Consider the following 23,294-nt stretch of genomic DNA (forward strand, 5'->3'; position numbering starts at 1 on the left):
CATCTCAGTAGTCACGAGACCAATTATCGGGACTCCAAGATGCTTCGAACAATGCCCCGTTTCTCAACCCGGTAATAGTATTGGGTCAAGTTGGCAAATCGAGCATCTAAAGAGCCTTGAGTGTGAACTATCTCCCATAAGATCGGCCAAAGTCCACAATCGTCGATGCCAAACACCGTGCCTCCCAAATAATGCTGCCCCTCTAGCGCACGCTCCCAATGTCGAAGACCACCGGTGAACTCTTCCATGGGCTTGCTTGCATAATGTTCACGCCATTCTAGCTGCAAATCTTCTATCCGCGCAAGATGGCTCCCACCCCTTAAGATATCGACTCCAGGTCGCGAACTTTCGGTGGGTCGAGAAGCAAGATGTCTCAAGATAGCCAAATCACCAGTGACAGTTGTTCCCTGGGAATCAACATAAGTAGGAAGTCTGGATGGGTTCTCATTGGTTTCCATTTCTGGTTTGGTGTTAATCTCGTATCGAAGGCCATTTTCTCTCAGGCCAAGGCACACTCGTAGGTTTGCCATTGAATCTGCACATAGTGTCAGTTTCGCAGGCGACGCAGTCACAAAATTGACCACATCAAAGCCACCACCATAAACGGCTCTCCAATCGAACTCTGACAAGCGATTTTCCTGGCTAAAAGCACGTATCATTCGGTCTGTCTCTTCGGGGTTCCCATGGACAGCGGGTCGAGCTTGATCCTCTAATTTCGCCACGGCGCCCTGGCCCCAGATCAAACCGGCAGTTGGATGAAGGTATGTACCGATTTGTCGGAAAGTCAATGAGATGCGCTCTCCACCGTAAGCTCGTTCTTCTGTAGATTTGGCGCTCTCTGAGCGTTTATCCGGCCGAATTCCATGCAACCAGCGCATATTGGTTTTCTGGCCAAGGATAAAGAGGGACCGATGCGGAAGTGTCACACGTTGTGTGGTTCGGCCTGATTCGGTTTCATCTTTCTGTTCCGAGGAGGTTTTGGTGCGAAGAACCATGACTCGTTGGGCCCCCAAACTGACATTGCAGATAGAAGAGCCTCGGACGATGTCTAATGTCTTGTCGGAGTGCTCGGAGATATGATCCTGTCCATCTCGGTAAAGTTGGATCAAACAATGATTCAGTGGGTGGCCTAAAATCTGCTCGACTACAATGCGAACTTCGTCAACAGCAGATGTGAATGGCTTCAAGGGTGGTGACTCGTCGGCAGGGTGTCGATAGATTGGAATGGCCGAGTTGGTCTCAATTTGGCCCTGGACCGCGACTAGTCGGGGCACCTGGCCAGATAGATGATACATTTTCTGCCAAGATACCTCGCTTCGAATGCGTTCAAAGACATCTCCGGGAATATCAAGTTCCGGGACAAGACGCGAATCACCCTCGCCAATAGCAGGTTCATCAATTTTGCGTGCTGTATTTGTAGACGGCCGTTTGATGGCATCGCTTGCTCCGTCTAAAGCATCCGGGGGCGGAGGTCGCTTGGTTCGGCGAACTCGGGAGCGTACTTGCTTCTTTCCCTCGGCGGGATGCCGCCCAGCACCTGCGGCGCTCCGATGCAGCCGGGTGAGAGAGGCGATACCCGCTAAACTCAATGTCTCTTCTGGATCTTCCTCTCGTGATTCTTCTGGTCCATCCGCTTCAACCATCAAAGTATCCAAAACACTTTCAAGGCCAAGCGATGCACCAGCGGGTCGTTTGGTTTGTGGTGTGCCCCGAGCAATAGCATCTGTCTCCTCCCAGTCTAACTCCTGGCAGAGCTCCTCGGCGGTTAAGCCAGTTGCGCCAAGAATGTCTGCCATGCGGCGCATTGCTTCCCGATGACGCCCGAAATCGCGGAATCCCAGACAATCTTCAATCAGAGTGACCGAAAAGCCATTGCGTACGGCGTCTAGGGCAGTGGCGTATACCGAGACGTTTGATAAGGAACCACAAAGATAAACTTCGGTTACAAATCGAGTCCGAAATGAGAGAACGAGGTCATTCGACTCCAAAGCAGAGTACCCAGTCTTGTCCAACACGGTATCATGAGCGGGGTTGATTGCCGCAAGTACGGGCGCGGGAAACTGAAAACCAGCGGTTTGTGCGGCACAGCAGATAGGTGATTGAGATGATAAAAAGGCCTCGGCATCAACGGGCTCTGGAGAATCGCGATCGGAGCCAACTTCGATTACCTCGGACTTGGGTAAAGAATGTTTCTTGGGCGGCTCTTTTGCCAAGACGATGCGATCACCGAAATTCCAGTCCGCGATAGACTGGGGGGACTCATATTGTGAACGAACCCAAATTACATCGCCAACTTTGCGGAATGCGGCTGCGAGGGGAGGTAACGACTCAAGGATCTCGGCGGTATTGGGGGTGTGGAGGGCTCCGGACGGGCGAACGAAGTCATTTTGGAAGTCGAGCAACAAGAGGGCCTTGCGCGTTTTGATAGTGGGGATGTCGTTAAATGAGAAGAAGCTCATCGTATAGACATGGTCCGGAGACGCATCCGAATTATAATATGAGGGGTTTTTTTTTTGAGATAAGAAGTTGGAGAAGCGGGTTTGTTCTACTTTGACTTCCCAGGTTCCGTGGGGAGCTTTTGAAGTGGAGATTGACACCTCAGGCAGGGAAAATGAACACCGAATTAAATTCAAATGACTCCCGAAAAAGGGTGCGAATCGTCTAGTTTATGGAAACACTTTCAGGCACTTGAGAAAGAGGGGAAAAGAAAGCTTGGGACAATGATTGAGCACGATGCTGACCGGCGTTGCCAACAAGCGTGGTGTCCGCCGTGTCGGGACAATTCAACGGGCGTCATTGGCCATTAAGTGTGATGGAGTTCAGTCTTTCTGGTGACCAAGCCAGACTTGAGAATCTATATAAAAAAAAAGAGATAGCGAATTTGATAGGTCCGATTTCAGATTGAATTGGAGAGCTCGATTTTGGATAATAAAAAAAATATGGGGAAGTTTGATGTTCCGGAGAATTTGAGGATCCAAGGTTGAAGTGGAATGAGTCACGGAATATATTGAGGAGATCCGGACCGCACCAGATTGTCCCCGGATGTACCATGTCATGTGCCACATATGCACTCATGTCAATATTTACTAGTACACATGCAACATTGAAAGTCCGGAGTACATACTTTACGAGTAATGTCCTAAATTGGACATAGACTTCGAAGCCTCAATTCTATTCATAAAACTAAAATTGAAAATTGATTTCTGTATGGGTGGCATAAAGCAAATTATTTACGACCCTTGGTAGGTTGCGTCATAGCAGTACGGAGTAGACATACATAGCTACATATACAATTGACTGCATTCATTGTTTCAACATACCGTCTTCCAAAAGATGGAATGTGGAAACTACTTGAAGCCATGTACGTAGTTCGATAGATTTTTACTTAAAAGAAATCCACCCAAAAACAAATTACCATCAAGCTGGTGGCGATTGGCAGATCTGCAAACAACGTAACGGAACTCAACTTAGGGTCCTAGATCGTCACCGACTGCGTGCGGTGAACCACTTGCCGGCCCTGAGAACCAATCACATCGTCCCCGGTGTCGGACCGGGGAGCAAGAGCACCTCTCCGGAGATCACGTGAGGTGACTCGCATTGTAAAAAATAAGTGGAGACTCCAGAAAGCTTTCCCACCCCCAGCCGGCTTCTGCATTTAAGTCTCCAGATTTCCTCCCCCGAGTTCAAGATTTTCTTCTTCTCTTCACTCTCCACTCCCCCAATTCACATTCACAATGGCTTCCCGTGGTCTTCCCCGTGCCCTCCGCATGGCCCGTGTGGCCGCCCCTCGCTCCGTCGTGAGCGCCGCCCTTCCTCGTCCTGCTCTGGCCAAGGTCGTTCCCCGTGTCATTGCCCCCATGACCCCCGTCCGTGGTATCAAGACCATTGACTTCGCCGGTGTCAAGGAGGATGTCTACGAGCGTGGTGACTGGCCCCGTGAGAAGCTCCACGAGTACTTCAAGAACGACACTCTTGCCCTCATCGGTTACGGATCCCAGGGTCACGGCCAGGGTCTCAACCTCCGTGACCAGGGTCTCAATGTCATCGTCGGTGTCCGCAAGGATGGTGCTTCCTGGAAGGAGGCCATCGAGGACGGCTGGGTCCCCGGCAAGAACCTCTTCGACATGACCACCGCCATTGAGAAGGGTACCATCGTCATGAACCTCCTCTCTGATGCCGCCCAGTCCGAGACTTGGCCCACTATCAAGCCCCTCCTCACCAAGGGCAAGACCCTCTACTTCTCCCACGGTTTCTCCCCCGTCTTCAAGGACCTCACCAAGGTCGATGTCCCCACTGACGTTGACGTCATCCTCGTTGCCCCCAAGGGTTCCGGCCGTACCGTCCGCTCTCTCTTCCGTGAGGGCCGTGGTATCAACTCCTCCATTGCCGTCTTCCAGGATGTCACTGGCCAGGCCAAGGAGAAGGCTATCGCCATGGGTGTTGCCGTCGGTTCCGGTTACCTCTACGAGACCACCTTTGAGAAGGAGGTCTACTCTGACCTCTACGGTGAGCGTGGTTGCCTTATGGGCGGTATCCACGGTATGTTCCTCGCTCAGTACGAGGTTCTCCGTGAGCGTGGCCACAGCCCCTCCGAGGCCTTCAACGAGACCGTTGAGGAGGCCACCCAGTCTCTCTACCCCCTCATCGGTGGTAACGGTATGGACTGGATGTACGCTGCCTGCTCCACCACTGCCCGCCGCGGTGCCCTCGACTGGTCCCCCCGCTTCAAGGATGCCCTGAAGCCCGTCTTCAACGACCTCTACACTGCCGTCATTGACGGTACCGAGACCAAGCGCTCCCTCGACTACAACTCCCAGAAGGACTACCGTGCCAAGTACGAGCAGGAGATGCAGGAGATCCGTGATCTCGAGATCTGGCGCGCCGGAAAGGCCGTCCGCTCCCTCCGCCCCGAGAACCAGAAATAAATGAAATAATTATCGTGATACCCGCTTCGAAGGGAGGGTTTGGATAAAAAGTTATGACTGTACTATGAACTTGTTTTTGTTTGGGTCCGGGTATACGAAAATATCATCGCGGCACTGCCGTTTCCAAATTTCTCTCAAAACCACTTCAATGCTTCTCATCCATCTAATTAATCGTACTTCCAAATAAAAGTAATCCGTAGTCTTAGCTCAATTGCAAAAATTCAAGGCAAACACCGTCTTGAAAAGGACGCGGAAGATCGACGGTGCGGAGAATTGTCCGGGAATCAACCAGAGCACAAAGAACACACGAGTCCTTCTCTCCCCGCCAACACCTTCCTCTCAACCACCACAGAACATATTCACGAGTGACAGACTCACGCCCGAATCCAAGACCACAATGCCTAGTACCACCTCCGAACAAGCGCAGGCCCTCACGCCGGCAGCCATCCACGCAGCCTACGACCTCATAAAACCATACGTGCACCTCACCCCACTCCTCACCTGCAAGACCCTTGACAAGATTGCCTCGACCCCGCAAACCCCAGAAGCCCTCGTCGGCACCCCATACGAAGGGCAAACCCCCGCAAACCCACAAATCCGCTTTTGGTTCAAATGCGAGAACCTGCAGCGTATAGGCGCGTTCAAGGCGCGGGGAGCGCACCACGCACTTCTGCGCTTGATACAGGATCAGGGTGAGGAGGAGGTGAAGCGGCGGGGCGTTATAACGCACAGTTCCGGTATGATCATTCGAGGCACTTGGAGACAAATTGTGCTCTGTACTGTCTGTACTATGAACAGAAGCAGCGAAAGAAGCGGAATGCGAATAGAGATCTAACTATTGTGTCCCGAGCAGGAAACCATGCCCAAGCCCTGGCTCTCGCTGCCTCTACCCTCGAAGTCCCCGCCTACATCGTCATGCCGGAGATCAGCACAGCCTCCAAAATTGCAGGAACACGCTCGCACGGCGCAGAAGTAACATTCAGCGGCTCAACGAGTGTAGAGCGTGAAGCTGTCGTTGCAGAGATTCAGGCCAAAACAAACGCGTTCCTCATTCCACCATATGACGACTTCAATATCATTTGTGGACAAGGGACGACGGCCCTAGAAATGGACAGGCAGTTTGCCGAGGTAGGAAAGAAGACGGGACTCGACGCCACAATCACGCCTGTAGGCGGTGGTGGACTGAATGCCGGTGTCGCGACATACTTCTCCGATAAACCGACGCGGGTCTTTGGTGCCGAGCCCAGTTTCCAAGGCGCTGACGATTGCCGGCGGGGACTCGGTGCTGGCGAGCGGGTAGAGAAGGTTTCGACGCTTACTATTGCGGATGGATTGCGGACGCCGGTCGGGGTGTTGAATTGGGAGGTGATATCTGATAAGCAGAAGGTTGAAGGCGTGTTTTCCGTTACGGAGGAGCAGATCAAGGCTGCGTTGCGGTTGGTGCTTGAGCGAATGAAGGTTGTTGTTGAGCCTAGTGCTGTAGTCGGGTTAGCTGTTTGTCTTTTTGATGAAGAGTTCCGGAAGCGCATAGAGGTTGAAGGTGGAGAGGAAGGATGGGATATTGGAATTGTTTTCAGCGGAGGGAATACGACCGTGGAGGCCATTGCGAAATTGTTTGGTTGATTAGTACTTAGTACGCTTCCAATTAGGAAGAGCATAGATACCATACATAGTAAGCAGTCCTGCCAGTGTGCAGGGTATATAGCCAGTGCTGAGAAGGGTACATGCTCGGTACTTGGAGAAGAGTATAAACCTACCTACTAGTAAGTAGTACTTGAGATACTTGAGATAGGTATTGCACTCACTAGTACTCAGTGCCTACTTTCATCTTACTTTTCCACTACTAACTGGGGAACTAATTTGACGAAATCTTGCGCAAGTAGCCGGGTATTAAAAGGGGAGTTAGTCTGACAGAATAATAATAGACTAGTACTATGTGGACTAGTCGATGAAGAAGGAAGTCCATGCCTTGGTCAATTATGTCTCAGGTAGTGGGATGTTGATTCCATTCTCCCAAACATAAAAGACAAAGCTTCCATTACCACACGATCTGAGCCCGTCTACCACCCGACGAGGCCACTCTTCTTGCCTCCAGGCATTGACATAGGCCGAGAAAAGGCCCTGGCGAACCGCGCTTTGCCTCATAGGAGCATCCTTCCTCGCATCATGTGCACTCATTGCAGGAGGGAATGAACGAACAACATCCCGCTGGACAACCAGACGCAAAAGGGGGAATTCTCCCCAAGGTGCTGGAAGTGAAGGTTGAAACGCCGGGGCTCGAAATGAGGGAGTATCATAAACGCCAAGGGAGCTACTTTGCTCGGCCTGTAAGTTTTTCGGCCGGAACCCAGAGAGGGTCGTTGTATAGACAACCGTGCAGCCGAATTTAGTTTGTAGGCGCTTCAATTCGTTGACCATCTCAGCATAGAGATCGACGAAATGGAAGCTCTGCTTCAACTCGCGTAGCTTGTCAGTTTCTTCTCGAGGCACTCCTATTTCCTCCGTCCGAGAGATACTATCATACAATTTGTCTTGCCAAAGGAACGCGGTGGCATTGTCTATAGCAATCATCTGCAGAGGCCGTGATGCAGAATAATGGAGAGACGTATCGTAGAGATACGTATCCAAGCTGGCAAGTGTAGCTAGAAGCTCAGAAGACGATTGTGGTCGAAAAACATGAACGTGTTTCAACGCAGAGAAAAGCAGAGCTTCAAGTTCATCGTCAGGTATCTTTGCAATAGCCTCATTTTCTGTCCTCTCTGGATCAATAGAATCTTGCGCCTGTTGCATAATTCCGCGGGCTACTGTCTGTAGCCTATGCACATCAAAACGATCATCGGCATCAATGAAAACAACTGCCGAATCTTGACCGCCGATGGGGATCTGACCATATTCGCGAGGCAGAACTGCACGCGCAGTCAGGTAATACAGTAATTGTGATTTGCCAGCGCCCGAAAGACTGCTAGAAATCTCCACTGTGGGAATGGGTCGCTTCCTCCTGTAAGCAGAATCGGAGAAGAAGAGATTGGACTGGGCTTCTTGCTCTTCAAATGCGGCATCGCCGAACTCGTCGGTATAGAGTATCTCCTCATCATCGGGGATATCCTGCACTTGCTCTTGCTCAAACTCCTGTTCTTGTGGCGATGTTAGGGGTGTTTCCTGTGGATCATAATGTCGATGATCAGGAATAGGGCCCATAGTCTTCAGCATGAAGACCTCGATTAGCGCATCGAGAATCGGGACCCCTAGTGATGGTCCGTGGAAATCATCACTTGCTGGATATATGTTTGCAAGATCGTGTAGAAGCTATTCCAAACTTGAAGTTAACAATCACACACATTTCAATGCAATTTGAGATAGACTGTACCTCGTCCAACCCCTCCTGGTGTACTTCACTTAGTGCTGTGGTACCTAAGCTGGCAGCCATGGCGGACAAATGTCGAAAGTCATGAACTCATGATCTTGAAGTCTTAATGCATGAAGGGAGATATGAAGCACAGGTAGCACCGCGCTTCAACGGCGCACCATTATATGGTATTGCTGATGAGATCTTGGGAAGTGAAGAGAAGTTGTTAAAAGTAAGTGATAGCTCGGAGACTCGGCAACCCGGAGCTCCAATTTCACTGCTAAGTACTGGGACCCGCAGGAACTTTGCTTCACCCAAACATCTAGTATTTGAACCGACACCAGCACAGCTACCACGGCCACTTGATCGCGCCCCAAGGCTAAACATAGCCGGAAATCCCAGATCCGAGAACTACAGCTACGCAAGTTCGCACACGCCCCACCGCCCAAATGGCCCCCCTCGTCCCCGTCTTCTCCGCCAATACACTCCCCGACCACGTCAATATCGTGCGCCGCAATTTTATAGAAAAGAAGCGCAAAGGCGAACCAGTGGACCTGAAGGAGTGTGCACTGGCAGAATTGATACAGTACTCATGCAATCCACCTTCAGAAGCGATTCCGCAGCCGGGAGTGATTGTTTGCCAGCCTATTGTGCGGCTATTTCGACGGTGAGTCTGGGGAAGGGAGGAGTATTCTCACTGTGCTGAGGCCAGGCGCTGATTTTTGTGTGTGGGTAATAGATGCGCCGGTGGATTGACCGTTGAGACGACATCATGGGAACCTTTGAGGCAGGTTGAAGAGGCAAAGGAGAAGTTGGCATCTGGGTCTAAGCCTTGAATATTGAGACAAGATAAGCCACGGACATCGCGAATGCTTGCTTGTGCATCGGGCGGAGTTTTGATTTTACAACTGTATTATATTTCCAATTTACAGAGCGCATCGAGAATTCATATAAATGATTGTCACTATGATGACTTGCTGCCATGGGGTATCTCCATAAGAACGACTCCTAACAAAGCGCCAACCCATAAATAGAGAACCGAGACTAAACGCCAGTATCCCAAACCCGAATCAAATCAAACAAGATCCTCCTGTACATATTCAGGTGCCCATAACATCCATTGGCTCAGCACTGACAGGCGGCTTTGATGACTTATTCTCTTTCCCTCGCGAACCCGTCGCCGGACGCCGCCATGAATCCCGCTCACAGTTGACGATAGGTCCCATCTCAAAATGCCAGGAAGCCGAGCGAGCTTTGCCGTCGCCATCGCTCGGTTTACCTGAGTCGATATCCATAGCAGAACCGAGCATAGGCGCTGCGGGATCCTTGTGGTCCTTTTGTAGTTTCTTCGCCAGACCCTTTACTGTCTTCTCAAACATAGTTTCCATGCTCTCAAGCCGCCGGCCCCAGAGCTTCTTATCTTTCCCACTTGAGCTAGTCGGGTTATCGCGGAACGCGGCACTAGCCAGCTTGCGTAATGCTTCTTCCCCATGACGGCCGTCTTCGGCGGCGCGTTCACGGATCTTCCGCGGGTCGCTGTCTCGCTCAGTGAATACCGCAGTGGCGGAGTAGGTGTGCTTGCTTGGGAAATCGGGGAAGTGTTTCGGGATATAGGAGCGGTTTGTTACCGTCTCCTCTCCGCGCAACGCGTTCAAAAATGGAAGTTTCAGCTTCAGTTCGTCTTCTGGTGGAGGTGATGGGAGGAAGGTCGGGATGGGGACAAAAGTTTTCGGTGATGTGAGATATGGACGGAGATCATCGGGAGACAGGTTGACGCGGCTCAGGGCGTGTTCGAAGTCGGGAGGAATGGGACTGATCCGACGAGACGCCATCATTGACTGGCGAACATATGTGGAGATACGAGTCAAATCTAATCAACCGCGCATGATGTCAGTTAAATCTTCCTCACAGGATAACTGGGTTGTCTGCTACCCAGTCTCTCTAACGTACATGTTTCCGCAGCGCTGCGCAAGCCAGATAGCGCAGCGGGATCTGCTATGTCAAATCCAGCGTCTTTGAGGATGTGGCCGATTGAACGGTTCATTAGGTGGTCGAAGTGGGCCTCATCTTGTAGAGCTGGCTCGGACGAAGGTGGCAGGTTAACAGGTTCCTGCAGGCGGTGATGGTGATGGTAATGTTGTTTTGGGCGTTTGCTTTCAGACGCCTCGAGGTGAGACGCAGAGCGTTTCACTTGAAGGCCCGTCGACGCCATAGCCTATGCGGAGCTGCGGAGCAAAAAAAGAAGCCGGAGAGAAGGAGCTTGCCAAGTTGTTGATCGAATCGGGGAGGAAGTTAGCACGTGACCATTCGTGCCCGAGATATAAGGTGTCAATGATCTTTGAGTTAACCTCTGATATCACAGTAGACTCACAGCTCTATGAGTGAATTTCTAGTTTATTGAATGATTACAACGTATTTTTGAGGTGAATAGTGATAACAAAACCGAATGCATCATAGTAAACTCCTAGATCAGCCCATACATCGAGTGACAAGTCCCAATCCAATCTCCAACATCAATCGACCAATCCGGAGCCTCGCTTACCGCCCGAAAGCTTCAACTTCAGTTCCCGTCCACATCACCCCGACACTCTCTCCCCTCCACCCTCTCCAACCCCCAACGTTCGAGGCAGGTCCCCACCAACACCTTACAAGGTCAACATCGCCTCGGTCATTGATTAACATTCTTTTCCAGTCACAATGCCTGCCGCCATCGCCCCAATCACCGGCGTAAGTGCCTCCCTTCCCTCCAGCCGGCTTGCCCCGATCGGACTGGTCGGATAGATCGCAGCGACAGAGAACAAATGGAAGCTAACTTGCGCCTACAGATGCTCCGCCGGGGTCTTGTCCTGGACCTGAGCGTCGCTTTCGGTGAGTCATTTCAAGATACAATTGGAGATCGAGGATGGTCGGATGGTCGGGTGGCATGATCCGCTAGAAAATGAGTTGGGTTCAACCTGGCGCGATCAAAGGATACTCGCAAAACCAACTTCGGCATACCGCATGCGACACATACTCGAATCTGGAATTGAACGACCGGTGGAGGGAATCAGGGCATGGAAGAAACGGCTCACTAACCAACACTCTCCTCCGACAGGCTTCGGTACTACCTTCGGTTACCTCTGGTGGTACGGTAAGTAAAGCATATCAAACACTTTGCTTTTCGAGAAATCTATTCTAATAATTGATTCACTGGTTCCAGGTTTCCACCTTCCCCGCGTCCGTGAGCGTGATGTCTACTACGCTCGCCTCGAGGCCGACCGCGCTGCTGGGCGCGTTTAAATCGATCAACGATGATCACCACCTCTGAACCAATTCGCTTCGTTTCGTTCCGCCCGTCGGCATCTCCTGTTGTCAATCTAAATTTCAAAAGACATTCAAATTTCATCATCCAACCCGTTCCAAAGGCAGACTAGATCCGCGGCTTCCTTCGTTTCGTCTCCTGTTAACATTCGCCGGGTTGAAGGTGTCGACTGTGTTCTCTGAGGATGATGATGTGTTGCATTGATTGTATATATATACGCTGTGATCAATTTGTTTTGTTTGATTTGTTCTGCCACTTGAGTGGGTTGGACATGCACCTGCACCTTATAAATGCTGTTGCATGCGCAATATCACTTCCAAGGTTGCATATCTTGGAATATCTCCGTAGACCACTAGGCCCCTACTTAATAAATGCCCAGAGTGCTCAGGTGTAGGTCTGATTTGTTCAAACTATTGTTAATTGAACGCTAAATACGCCAGTAAATGTAAGTTGAATATTCCCAAACTCCCATAGGTAGGCAAACCGGGACAGTCCATCTGATCCTTGAGTCCAACCAATCGGATCAGACCCTCTATTGATGGGGTCTGACGCAGCATGCTCTTTCACGACACAAACCCTTGAAGCCATCATAATAACGATGTGGTAGATGCCCACAATATGAGGATAATGATACTCCTCTATTCTTAGCTGACCCGTCAGAGACCGGTCATCATTTCCCGTTCATCTCTCCCATAGCAAACAGGCGATAGATTAAGCCCGTTTACCGAAGGACTCGGTCATAAGTGATACGTTGAACCTCATTGCCAGCCATTGCGGAACGAACATGGCGCTTGAAAGCTTCACGGTTGGTACGCAAATCCTCGGCCGCTTCCTTGTTTAATGGATCCGATGCGTTGGGTTCAAGGAAGAGAAACTTTTTTTTTTAAAAAAAACATACATCAGCCAAATTCTTGGTCACCACGTTATACTTCGAGATCAAAGGACCATCATATAACACCATAAAAAGATGGTAGAACGCATAAAGTCTTACCTGCATGCCCACAATAACAGCATTCAAATTAAGGACCGGCTTCCAATCTTCCCTGAGAATGTTCAAACAGACATTCCCATCAACATCGATATTGGGGTGATAGATCTTCTGAGTACACTTGACCTTGGGTGGATCATGTGGGAAGTTCTGGTTTACCACGAAGGTAAAGTGGAAGACGCCGCCTTTGTACATTCCCTCGTCGGGCTCAATGCTAAGCGTGAAGTTGAGGATGTCGTCAGGGTCTGGGAAGTCCATTTTCATTGTGTTGCCGAGGGTGAGTTCTTGGAGATCTGTGTACCAACGGCGCAGAAGTTAGATATGGTTCAAGAACAGAGGGTTTGTGACATAGCCATGGTTCTCGATAGTGCGAGATTCGTTGGAGATAGAAGGGGAGGGGGTAATCGACCTCGTTGCACGCGTAGCTGTGCGGCTGTGACCCTCTTCTTCTTTTTGCCCACGGCTTCGGCATTCTGAGCCTCTGCCTGCTTTTGTTTCTATTTAGTGTTAGTTATATTACTGTTCCAAGGGAAGAAATAGGCGGGGGAAGGTCATGTCAACATACAATAGACCATAGCTTCAACATTTTGGCTAGAATTCACCACCCCACTTGGCGGGCGTCTAATTTGAGAATGGCTTCAAGCGGGTTTTGCAAGAAGAATGTCAGATGGGCCCTGAAGTCGCGTATAGATGGCTATAAATCGGCGTGAAGTAGAATTTCCGAGGGCAAATGAGTTTGATCGTGAGAGAAGGCTTGCACAAAGTGGGCAAGCATTGATGGCCCCGGCTTGCGGGGTCCTTTAACGATGACTTCGGTATTAAAAGGCGGTAACAGATGCCAGAACCCAGAATTCCTCAACCTCGTTCTATACCGCCTTGTAGACCGCCCGCTATTGATGCTAATCCACTCCAGCGTATATTTGTGCTGCTTCATATTCATTGAAGCTACTAGTCCAGTACGAGCTCAGCTTGTACATTACAGCCAGTGGGAACCTCTATTCAATTTTCAATCCTCTCAAGGGCTTTGTGGCTTAGCTGCTACTACCAAGTTCCTACTAAAACATTGGGAAAACCTTGAAACGAGTTCAATGTTCTTGGTGCGTGGTACGTTGAATTAACCAGAGTATCTGCTAACTAATGCCGGAATCTCAATTCGATAAATCGAAGTGGCAAGTATAGCAGAGGCGACAATAGAAGAGCGATTTCGAACCCAAGATCCCCTGTCTTCTCAGCGAGAGGCCCTGTATACCAGATCTGACTCATGCACGGGACAATTAAACCAAACGAAAGCCCAATAGCCGCAATAGCAGCTACTCCAGTCGGAAGCTTTTTTGGATTACCGCAATCTTCTGCCGTATATTGGTTGCAGTCAGCTTTGCGAAAGACAAAATGTTCGGTTGCGACAACACCAACAAAGGCCGCAGACCAATATGCAATGACATAGAGGAAATTCTCCAGACTGTCAAAGAAAGAATTGGCGGCGTAAATAGAGACCGGTATCGCGACAGCTGTATAGACGATAGTATATACCAATCGTGGAACGCGTGCCATAATGGGAATAACAAGCTGAAAGTTCAACGAGATCGAGTACATCGCGGCTGCTAGATTCCCTAGGAGAGAAAACGCGAGTATAACAGAAACAAATTTGCCAAATCTGCCAGCTGGTTGAAGCATCGCCTCCAAAACCCCTCCGGCGCTGTACTCTGTATTACCAGCCGACCAAGATGAGATATTTCCACTCCTCACAGCTATACCTATGGCGGAACCGAGGACCATCAAAGGAACCGAAGGAACAAGAAGCCCAGCATAGATATATGCAAATATTCGGTATGGAGAAACTGTCGGGTCACAATATACTGCGAAATCAGAAGCCATGGCCTATCCTCCCAGGTCAGTTTCTCGAGAGGCAATTGAAAAGGGAAAGATCACAAACCGCCCAAGGAATGAGAAATCCGGCAATAACACCTCCAAAGGATATGATGGTTGAAACAGCCGGTGGCTCAGTCGTGGACTCTGTAGAAAGATGATGGCCGCCGACTCCAGTCGCAATCACGATCGCGACCAATGCAAAGATCCACGAATACCGCTCGAACTGGTGCAAAAACCTGTATCCGCCAAAGGATATTACCATTCCACAGAGGCCTATAATAACAATTCCTGCTGTCGCATTAATGCTTCCATCTGAGACCGCGGCCAATGTCAGGCCTCCCAGCACGCAATCGATGACCCCGAAGCCCGCGATAGTACAGAGGTTGAGTACGACAATTATAGAGACCAGATAATAGCTATAGCATTTTCCGGTTTTGTCAGTTGACCCATGGATCTAAGTAAACACGTCAAAAGCAAGGGGATTTTTGGGGAATTACCCGAATGTAAAACGTGCTTGTAGCATCTGCCGAAGCCCAGTCCTGGCACCGAATGTGCCCAAGAAGGCGGGTGGGATTGTGCATAGCAGACTGAAGAATAAGATGACAAGAGATGAATCTCGAAGACTGAGACCATATGATAGTGTTCCCACCATTCCCGTCACGATTCTAACAGTCGAAGTTAGATAATGAAATTGAATGCTGTAAAAGAATGTTTAGACCCACGGGAGTAGATTTGTACTCATAGTGAACCACACGAAGAAAACGTTGATGTAGCGTTTGTCGGTTCGTTCCTCCATAGGCACCGGAGCAATACCTCGTAGCTCAACACCCCAGGAGGCGAATTTGGACAGCCATGCCCTTGGGGAGTGATAGGATTGAAGCTCGGCTGTTGCAACATCACTGTAGGATATCTCTGACGGCTTCTCTATAGATTTCCCCATGGCAGATGTGGAGCCTCAGAATTATTTCCAAGGGAAGATAGATACCTGGACAGATGAATGCAGCATATTTGTTTGAAATCGAATGCATTTAATTTGTGCCTAGTGGCTTGCACATGTAGATTGAGAATAGTAAGATAGGGATAGTTAGTACTAGTAGGGATGCGATAAGAACCAACAAGATTGCCTGCCGGAAACATTCAAGTTCTCAAAGCGATAACCAAGCGCTGATCTTACATAGCGTCTCTATAGTTCGATCTCTAAAGTTCCCGATAAATTGTCGGCTTTCAAATCTTCAAGTTGCTTCCAAGGTTTCAAATCTCTACTGTCTTTCCAGGAGTGCTATGTTGAGTTCCCTCATAGAATGTCTAGGCCTATGCAGCAGGCGGAATTCTGAATTCAAGCGCCGCCAGGTCTATTCAATGTTCCAACCGTGGAATGAAGCTTAAACAGATCGTCTGTTCAAATTTTGGAAAATCGGGATCCATATTCAACTATGTAATTGATTAGTTGCCTTATACACCCATACCAACTTGGAACCTTTGACCCGTAGAAACTTGGAAGTATATACATTGTAAAATTGGCTAGGAATTTTCTTCACTCTCCAGCTTATTCGTGACATCTGGATGCTCCACACCCAAACCGGGTCGACCAGCAGCTTTTAAATCTGCATCAACTTCTTCCAAATGATCCATGAACCCACCCTTGAAATCATTCCAGAATTCGTCCGGTTGGTGGTGTAGTTTTCCGCTGCGCTCGAGTGCGTATTCTGTCAAGGAGACATGCGATGAAATATGCATCATGAATGCCATGGCCCCTTCACCGACCCTCTGAGGCTGTAAATCCATACTGGCTGCTTCTTTCCATCGCTCGTAGGACTCTCCATGTGGCATATAGCTTGGTTCATAGGTGAGGCTCCCGGGATGCAAGGGGGTAGCAGAGCCCGACCACGTTCCGTGAATCATACCCATGATCTCTGTCGCGACATTCCGATGATAATATGGCGGTCGGAAGGTATCATGCGTGACACTCCATTTCGGTGTGAAAACTAAAAATTCGGACAAGGCCACTCCCGCTCGCTTTGATTTCGCTGTGAGCACACAGTAGATGGAAGGGTCGCTCTGGTCTCGATTGACGGTAGCAGTGTTGATGAACTTTTCCAAGGCGTATTTATATGGAGCGTAGTTTCCATGCCAGGCAATGACATCAAAAGGGGTATGATGCTGTTCGTAGACAAACATGTTTCCCATCAACTTCACGACAATGTCCCACTTGGACTGGTGGATGTCAAAACTGGCGGTTGGGATCTCGAAGTCACGGGGAAGGGCCATGCCATTAGATCCGACCGGGCCTAACTCTGGAAGCTCGTAGTGGCTACCGAAGATCTCTTGAATATATCCTCGAGCAATGCCATCTGGCAAGGTAACTGCGAATCGCATACCGGCCTGGATTACAACTAGCTCACCCGAGCGAACCATCATGCGCCCGAACTCTGTCTGAATATCCAGGCGTCCCTCCTGGGGGATGATTAGAAGGTCGCCGTCATTGTTGCAAAATGCTTTGTTGATCATTGGTGAATTGGCGGCATAGATATGCACGGCTAGACCCTCTTTTGAGGCTGGATCGCCGTGGCCGCTGATGGTTTTCCACCCTTGAATAAAATCGACCGAGTTGGGTGATTCGGGAATATCAAATGCATCCCATGCCATATCCTGTGGGGTAAAAGTGACCTTCTCATTGCCGGGTGAGAAGTTAGCTTCGATGTCCGAGTTTTTCGGTAGTGGGTTTAGTTTTCTGTGAACCACCGATGGTCGAATTCGATAAAACCACGCGTTGAGCAGGGATGCTCGTGAAGATACAAAAGGCGTGCCATTAAGCTGTTCGGATACGAGGTCGTATTTGCATCTTTGGGGGGTATTGCAAGCTCTTGGCAACGTGCCAGGGATTGCTTCCGATGCGAACCGGTTTCCAAAGCCCACTTGATACAAATAGGGATCCTCGCTTGTTGGCGTGGATGAGTACGAAGCAGTTGCAGATGCTCCCCGAGGCATGTCGATTACTTGATGAATGACAGGGAGAAAGTGAAGGCTTTTCCAAAATGAAGGTTCCTGGACTCTGGGAGTAGTTTAACCTTTTAGGAAGGAGTCGATTCCCCACCTTTCAACCCACCTTTAGCGGATAGCCCACTCTAAGTCCACTTTAACCCACCGTTAACCGCGACTTTGGCCCCAATCTTCTTATCTATCAGCCACACTGCAGTTACTCGGCAGGCAGATTGATTGCCTTGATTCTTGCTGTGTGTAGTATCGATAAGCTGTCCCTCTGACTCTTCGTCTCTCTCTTCTGCCGGCTCCAAGGCGAAAGGCGGCAGGCACGGCTTAGCTGGATGCGCGCCAATCATCCGTGTTCCATAACTTCCACTACCCTCAGCATTTCCGAATTTCAAATTCCACCCTCAAGAGCACCTAGAATTTGCATGTAGCGGTTATCCTGGTATCATTCTACCAGGCATTCGAAATGGAGTTTGCTATATCCACAACCCGAGCGTTACTTGGACTAGTCCTCCTTTTCATCGCGATCACTCTATACTTGGTACACGTCAATAAACTAAGTAAGCGTCTGCCGTTACCCCCCGGTCCCCCAGGGCATCCACTTTGGGGCCATCTACAGGTCATCCCTAAAGATCACCCCGAGCATCAATTCGTGAAATGGGGGAAGCAGTACAACTCTGATGTATTGTATTTCAATGTTCTCGGTCGCAAAATCCTTGTGGTCAACAGCGTGGATGCGGCCCATAATCTAATGGATAAGAAAGGTGCAAACTATTCTGATCGCCCCCGCTTCGTTCTTTTCGAAGTCATGGGATGGGGCGTCACTCTCACTTTTCTTCGGTGGTCGCCTCGATTCAAGCTCCATCGGAAGCTCCTTCAGCAGTCATTCACCCAAACGGCCTGCAAGCCATATCGACCTATCCAGCAGGAGGAAGCCCGGCGGGCTGTCAAAGCCATTTTGTGCAAGCCACAGGACTGGGAATTACTATTGCGGCAGTTCTCTACTGCTGTCGTATTACGGATTGGATTTGGGATTGATGTCAAAGAAGAAAATGATCCCTATGTCCAAATGGCAATTAACGTCGAAGAAGCCACCGGCAAAGGTGGTGTCCCGGGCGCGTCAATTGTCGATTTCTTTCCTATATTCCGCTATCTACCCAACATTTCTGAGAGATTCTCTACAATTTTCCAGCCCTTGGTCCATGCCCGCCGCTCAAAGCCTACTATTCAGCAGTTACATGATGCACCTTGGGATGCAATGGAGTCATTGATTCGGTCTGGCACAGCTACCCAGCCATCATTTATGCTAAATCACTTCGGTCGGTATCTTTCAAACCAGAAACTTGGCAAAGTTAATGAAGCCACCATCGCCGACCTTAAAGGCGCCGCTGGAGCTATTTCAATTGCCGGTGGTAATACGACTTGGTCGACCGTGATTGTGTGTGTCCTGAATCTTATGATGCACCCGGAAATCCAAGCGAAGGTACAAGATGAAATTGATAGAGTGGTCGGATTAGACAACAACAAGGACCTTCTTCGATTACCCAATTTTGAGGATCGAGCACACCTAAAATATCTTGAAAATGTTATTCAAGAGGCAACACGATGGGCCCCGCTATCTCCACTTGGTGTGCCCCATGCCTCGCTTGCCGACGATACCTACAATGGATACTTCATCCCAGCTGGATCAGTGGTATTTGCAAATGCCTGGGCTATGTCGCGGGACGAGCGCTTCTACTCATCACCGGATGATTTCAACCCAGACCGATATATTCCTTGTACAGAGGTTGAGAGTGGAAAGGGGGAGCCCCTCCCAGAGGGACCCTTTGGATTTGGAAGGAGAGTTTGCCCCGGGCAGCATTTGGCTCTTGCTGGTGTGTATATCGTTGTCGCAACACTGCTGGCAACTATGGATCTGAGATGCCCCGTCGATGAAACAAGTGGTGAAAGAATCGAGCCAAGGGTGACTTTCTCAAATGGTTTGAGTGGCGTTCCTGATAGTTTTCCGTGTGTCATTACTCCGCGATCAGAAAGAGCCAAAGAGCTGCTGCTTACAAGCTGAACATACAAGAGCATCCCAGGTGATTTATTCTTTTACGCGAGGTACACATCTATAAACATTTTTGAATCAATTGATGGATGTATTTAATATCCCATGGATGAAAGAGACCCTTCAGCAGGGCTAGCATGAAAATTAAAATGGCCATTTTATCTCCAGCCTTTTTCCAAAAGTAATTTGAAATAGAGAGGGAAAGGAATCCTTAGATGAACAATTTGCAACAACAAGTACAAGTTAGAATTCTGGACAAGGGGAATTCATCCTTCGCTTGTCATGCAAAATAGGCCGAGGTGAAGAAGAGGGCCATAGTTCCGTAATTCACGGAAATGAATCCGAAATGGCGGAGTGTGGGGTAAATTGGGGCGGATTTTGTGGAGACAGTAAGAAAATGAGAAAAGGAGGGGGTAAAGATACACCGAGAGCCAGATATTTAACAAGACGAAGTTTCCAAAACTGACCTTGAAAAAATCTCTTTCCACATACCTCAGTTCTCCCACGTTTAGAACTGATCATGGCAGCATCAAACAACCAGATACCCTTCGAAGCTCTCCCGCTGGACCCTACCGGCCCTCGGGGAAACGCCTGGGGCCGATTCGGACCCAATGATGAATTGGGAACATTAAACCTCCTCACACCAGAAGTTATTGTTGAGGCAGCGAAGGAGATTAAAACGGGTGTGCGCATCTCGCTGGACTGGCCGCTCAGCATGCCTTCTTACCCAAGTTTCGACCGGAATCCATTTAAGCAAGAGCTCGTGCTGAGGAATCCAAATTGTGTGTTTGATGATATCTTGACTTTCAACAGTCAAGGATCTTCTCAGTGGGATGGTTTTAGACATTATGGTTAGATTTGCCAAAATATTACAATGCCACCTACGAAGCATGAACTGATTGTCAATCACAGCTAATCAAAAGGCACGAAAGTTCTATAATGGTCACACAACCGATGAAATCGAGAATTCCGACGTGATTGGTCTTCACAGTAGGACCCCCTCTGCCCAAAAATTGTGACTTCCATACTAATCTTCATTTTTGCCGCGTAGCTGTCGCTGAACACGGTGGTATGACCGGTCGTGCTGTTTTATTAGACTTTGCCGACTGGGCCGAAACAAACTCCATCTCAGTCTCAGCTTTAAAGTCTGAAGCTATTACTCTGGAAAGTCTCAAACAAGTTGTGAAAGACCACAAGCTTGAGTTCAGACAGGGCGACATCTTATTAATTCGCAGTGGCTTCACCGCAGCCTACAACAAGCTGAGTGTTCAGGAGCGGATAGATATGCCAAATCGCCCAACCCCTGATTTCAGCGGAGTAGAAGCTACCGAGGGTATGGTGCGGTGGCTATGGGAACATCAATTTGCTGCTGTTGGTGGAGACGCTCCCAGCTTTGAGCGAGCTCCAATCCGGGGTAGCCATGCGGACCCCGACTTTAATCTGCACGAGTGGGTTCTAGCGGGCTGGGGTACGCCAATTGGTGAGATGTTTGATTTGGAGAAGCTCTCTGCACATTGCAAAGCTACAGGAAGATATAGCTTCTTCCTATCCAGTATGCCGCTAAAGGTGCGTTCCGTTGCTCTTTGAATACAAATGAGCCCTTGACTAACAAAAATCAGGTTGTTGGTGGAGTTGCTAGCCCCCCAAATGCTTTCGCTATTTTTTGAACAAATCATTTTCTTTCGAGCCATAAACAGGAGACATGGCATACATAAGAAATATGAAGCAGGTTTCGGAATGAGTCCATAACTTTGGCCATCTTCATCAATGTAATTAATCATCAAAATATCACCAAGTGGAGACACCTTGCCAACATTCGTGAACCTCAACTTGCTCTATATTATCCTTGCATGTGTTGATCATAATTTCAACTGACTTAGTCTCCAGGATATTGCTAGAAACATCTTATTTGTGGGTTTACGGACAAATGGCTCATTTCAAGAGTGAAATTCACCACACAGAGTGTTTTTGACTCAATCTCGGAGGCTCGGGATCTTGTACGACTGGGGCTTGTTAGCATATACCCCGAAGACTTTTCAACATTTAAAGGTTATGTATCGAAACAAAATGTTCAAGCCAATGATTCTCTACCGTCCCACTTTGCAACATTGAATTGATTAACTCTAAGATGACTGGGTTGACTCAAGTGCTATTCCTTCCAAGATTGTTCTGCGTGGTAACAGTTAAGTCTTTACAAATTACAAAGACTGTTATAATCCATATACAGATACAACCACCTGGACATGGATCATTCTAGCCTCTGAGCTGTAATACATATTGACCGATGGAGCTGAAGACCCATGGTGGTATCATCAGGTTAGAGTAACACTGTCAGACATGATTGAGATCTTTCCACATGGTTTCTTCAATAAGCATAAAATCCACGATCAGTATGTAGTATTGGTCAATTATCTAGGCAATAGCAAGCCTTGAGAATTCACGTTTCCGGAAATTACAAGGATTCCCCAGAGCAGAGAGGCAGAAAGACAATTTTTGGAGATCCTTTGAATCATATCCTTCAAAATTTTTGTCATAAATTTTGGAAGGTCCTCCAACTCAGTGGTCTCACAGTTCACAAATGACGTTCATAATTTGGTCTGAGAGTAATAACTGCTAGTAGGTATCGCTCACTTCCTAGGTCTCCTCGTCTTTGTGGTGTTGCAATTGACGCAATATTGTTGTCAAAAGATAGTCATACTTTGATACACACTGGGTTTCGGGTTTGAAGGAATGGTGACAAATGGACGGAAGCTAGACCTCTGGCACATCTGCTATGATCATGCTGTCACTAAGAATTCATATTATCCAGTACATGGTAAGATAGAAGAGATGTAGCCAAACATGGGATACGCCCGTGGACATCAATCAGCGGCAAGGAATAAGATCCCTCCTCCTAGAAACTTCCAAGGTTTCAATTCGGATGCATTGGAGGGGCTATCAATGGCTCTGGCTCTAAAGATCTCGGGGTGTATTTGAATCACAGCTCAAATGTTCAACTCATGGACCTTCGTCATTGATCTTGAATTTCTGCAGAGGCAAAGACTCGGAAAATTTATGGATGGATTGAATACACTTGGAACATAAAAGAAAGCAGATCTCTTCTCCAGATTGAAACTTCATCAAGACAAAACATTCCAAGGTTCAGGAACTACATCACCATATCTACTAGTAATCTGGCAAGCTTTACCTGGCACCCTTCTCGTCATCTGCGAAATACCAAGTCAACTAACAGCCAGAGCAGATAAGACTTATCGGTCATCCATCAACATCAACATCATGCATTTTAGCACCTTGATTGCTCTCGTTGGCCTAGTGGGTACCGCAGTAGCCGCTCCCCAGCCCGAGGCCCAGCCCGGTAGGCTGTTTCTTCTCATTTTAAATTAACCTCTATTTTGGCAAATATCAGTCACTAATTGCCTTTTTCATGATAAAGAGATGATGCGCCGAGCCGAAGAAGCTCAGAACAATGCTCAAGCTGCTCAGAATGGCCAGGAGGCTAAGTGGTATCCTGGTGGTGGATTTGGATGGGGTTGGGGACACCCTGGCTGGGGATATGGTGGTGGCTGGGGCAATGGTTACTATGGTGGTGGCTGGCACTAGCTGCACTCATTGCCCTAATTGACAATGAACCTCACATACGGTAAAGTGGAGCTCACATTAGGAGGTTAATTGATAATTATGGCATAGTTCTTGATGGCAACCAACCATAGTCGGTCTTTATTGAATGAACGCTATGTCATGCACAGTCCTAGTCTTCTAGACACCTCCGAGGCTCCGAGTAGATTGTGACCTAAAAGAAATGTAGCAATGCAAGAATGTTGAAACGC

The 23,294-nt window shown here is 48.7% G+C and overlaps 14 protein-coding genes across 14 annotated transcripts; 8 read left to right on the forward strand and 6 right to left on the reverse strand.

Annotated features, from left to right (window-relative positions):
* Positions 1–23: 23 nt before the first annotated feature.
* N7466_005665 (isochorismatase family protein family) lies at positions 24–2,459 on the reverse strand (the record flags this gene model as incomplete). Its single annotated transcript, XM_057165062.1, has 1 exon — positions 24–2,459. One exon carries the CDS (start codon positions 2,457–2,459, stop codon positions 24–26), a length of 2,436 nt encoding a protein of 811 aa, XP_057020661.1.
* A 1,275-nt stretch (positions 2,460–3,734) lies between these two features.
* N7466_005666 (Ketol-acid reductoisomerase) lies at positions 3,735–4,925 on the forward strand (the record flags this gene model as incomplete). The annotated part of the gene is made up of 1 exon (XM_057165063.1): positions 3,735–4,925. One exon carries the CDS (start codon positions 3,735–3,737, stop codon positions 4,923–4,925), a length of 1,191 nt encoding a protein of 396 aa, XP_057020662.1.
* A 397-nt stretch (positions 4,926–5,322) lies between these two features.
* N7466_005667 (threonine/serine dehydratase) lies at positions 5,323–6,548 on the forward strand (the record flags this gene model as incomplete). Its single annotated transcript, XM_057165064.1, has 2 exons — positions 5,323–5,662; positions 5,779–6,548. The coding sequence occupies 2 exons, from the start codon at positions 5,323–5,325 to the stop codon at positions 6,546–6,548; spliced, it is 1,110 nt and encodes a 369-aa protein (XP_057020663.1).
* Positions 6,549–6,902: 354 nt separating this feature from the next.
* Positions 6,903–8,352, reverse strand: N7466_005668 (putative Rad51 family DNA repair protein; the record flags this gene model as incomplete). Its single annotated transcript, XM_057165065.1, has 2 exons — positions 6,903–8,231; positions 8,293–8,352. 2 exons carry the CDS (start codon positions 8,350–8,352, stop codon positions 6,903–6,905), a joined length of 1,389 nt encoding a protein of 462 aa, XP_057020664.1.
* Positions 8,353–8,398: 46 nt separating this feature from the next.
* Positions 8,399–8,604, forward strand: N7466_005669 (uncharacterized protein; the record flags this gene model as incomplete). The annotated part of the gene is given in 2 exon segments (XM_057165066.1): positions 8,399–8,503; positions 8,515–8,604. 2 exon segments carry the CDS (start codon positions 8,399–8,401, stop codon positions 8,602–8,604), a joined length of 195 nt encoding a protein of 64 aa, XP_057020665.1.
* Positions 8,605–8,720: 116 nt separating this feature from the next.
* On the forward strand, positions 8,721–9,107 carry N7466_005670 (uncharacterized protein; the record flags this gene model as incomplete). The annotated part of the gene is made up of 2 exons (XM_057165067.1): positions 8,721–8,938; positions 9,011–9,107. The coding sequence occupies 2 exons, from the start codon at positions 8,721–8,723 to the stop codon at positions 9,105–9,107; spliced, it is 315 nt and encodes a 104-aa protein (XP_057020666.1).
* Positions 9,108–9,371: 264 nt separating this feature from the next.
* N7466_005671 (TBP-associated factor 8 family protein) lies at positions 9,372–10,483 on the reverse strand (the record flags this gene model as incomplete). The annotated part of the gene is made up of 2 exons (XM_057165068.1): positions 9,372–10,141; positions 10,222–10,483. 2 exons carry the CDS (start codon positions 10,481–10,483, stop codon positions 9,372–9,374), a joined length of 1,032 nt encoding a protein of 343 aa, XP_057020667.1.
* A 485-nt stretch (positions 10,484–10,968) lies between these two features.
* N7466_005672 (cytochrome c oxidase subunit VIIa) lies at positions 10,969–11,550 on the forward strand (the record flags this gene model as incomplete). The annotated part of the gene is made up of 4 exons (XM_057165069.1): positions 10,969–10,998; positions 11,097–11,139; positions 11,207–11,401; positions 11,471–11,550. 4 exons carry the CDS (start codon positions 10,969–10,971, stop codon positions 11,548–11,550), a joined length of 348 nt encoding a protein of 115 aa, XP_057020668.1.
* Positions 11,551–12,293: 743 nt separating this feature from the next.
* Positions 12,294–13,146, reverse strand: N7466_005673 (NEDD8-conjugating protein UBC12; the record flags this gene model as incomplete). Its single annotated transcript, XM_057165070.1, has 4 exons — positions 12,294–12,404; positions 12,471–12,853; positions 12,970–13,057; positions 13,126–13,146. The coding sequence occupies 4 exons, from the start codon at positions 13,144–13,146 to the stop codon at positions 12,294–12,296; spliced, it is 603 nt and encodes a 200-aa protein (XP_057020669.1).
* A 548-nt stretch (positions 13,147–13,694) lies between these two features.
* On the reverse strand, positions 13,695–15,369 carry N7466_005674 (purine-cytosine permease family protein; the record flags this gene model as incomplete). Its single annotated transcript, XM_057165071.1, has 4 exons — positions 13,695–14,438; positions 14,494–14,845; positions 14,927–15,094; positions 15,152–15,369. The coding sequence occupies 4 exons, from the start codon at positions 15,367–15,369 to the stop codon at positions 13,695–13,697; spliced, it is 1,482 nt and encodes a 493-aa protein (XP_057020670.1).
* A 581-nt stretch (positions 15,370–15,950) lies between these two features.
* N7466_005675 (uncharacterized protein) lies at positions 15,951–17,417 on the reverse strand (the record flags this gene model as incomplete). Its single annotated transcript, XM_057165072.1, has 1 exon — positions 15,951–17,417. The coding sequence occupies one exon, from the start codon at positions 17,415–17,417 to the stop codon at positions 15,951–15,953; it is 1,467 nt and encodes a 488-aa protein (XP_057020671.1).
* Positions 17,418–17,883: 466 nt separating this feature from the next.
* N7466_005676 (cytochrome P450) lies at positions 17,884–19,479 on the forward strand (the record flags this gene model as incomplete). Its single annotated transcript, XM_057165073.1, has 1 exon — positions 17,884–19,479. One exon carries the CDS (start codon positions 17,884–17,886, stop codon positions 19,477–19,479), a length of 1,596 nt encoding a protein of 531 aa, XP_057020672.1.
* A 508-nt stretch (positions 19,480–19,987) lies between these two features.
* On the forward strand, positions 19,988–21,134 carry N7466_005677 (cyclase family protein; the record flags this gene model as incomplete). The annotated part of the gene is made up of 4 exons (XM_057165074.1): positions 19,988–20,318; positions 20,380–20,457; positions 20,519–21,033; positions 21,087–21,134. 4 exons carry the CDS (start codon positions 19,988–19,990, stop codon positions 21,132–21,134), a joined length of 972 nt encoding a protein of 323 aa, XP_057020673.1.
* A 1,609-nt stretch (positions 21,135–22,743) lies between these two features.
* N7466_005678 (uncharacterized protein) lies at positions 22,744–23,067 on the forward strand (the record flags this gene model as incomplete). Its single annotated transcript, XM_057165075.1, has 2 exons — positions 22,744–22,822; positions 22,901–23,067. The coding sequence occupies 2 exons, from the start codon at positions 22,744–22,746 to the stop codon at positions 23,065–23,067; spliced, it is 246 nt and encodes an 81-aa protein (XP_057020674.1).
* Between the last annotated feature and the right edge of the window lie 227 nt (positions 23,068–23,294).

The sequence above is a fragment of the Penicillium verhagenii genome, assembly GCF_028828195.1.
Source record: "Penicillium verhagenii strain IBT 33310 chromosome Unknown utg000006l_segment0_segment0, whole genome shotgun sequence".
NCBI lineage: Eukaryota > Fungi > Ascomycota > Eurotiomycetes > Eurotiales > Aspergillaceae > Penicillium > Penicillium verhagenii.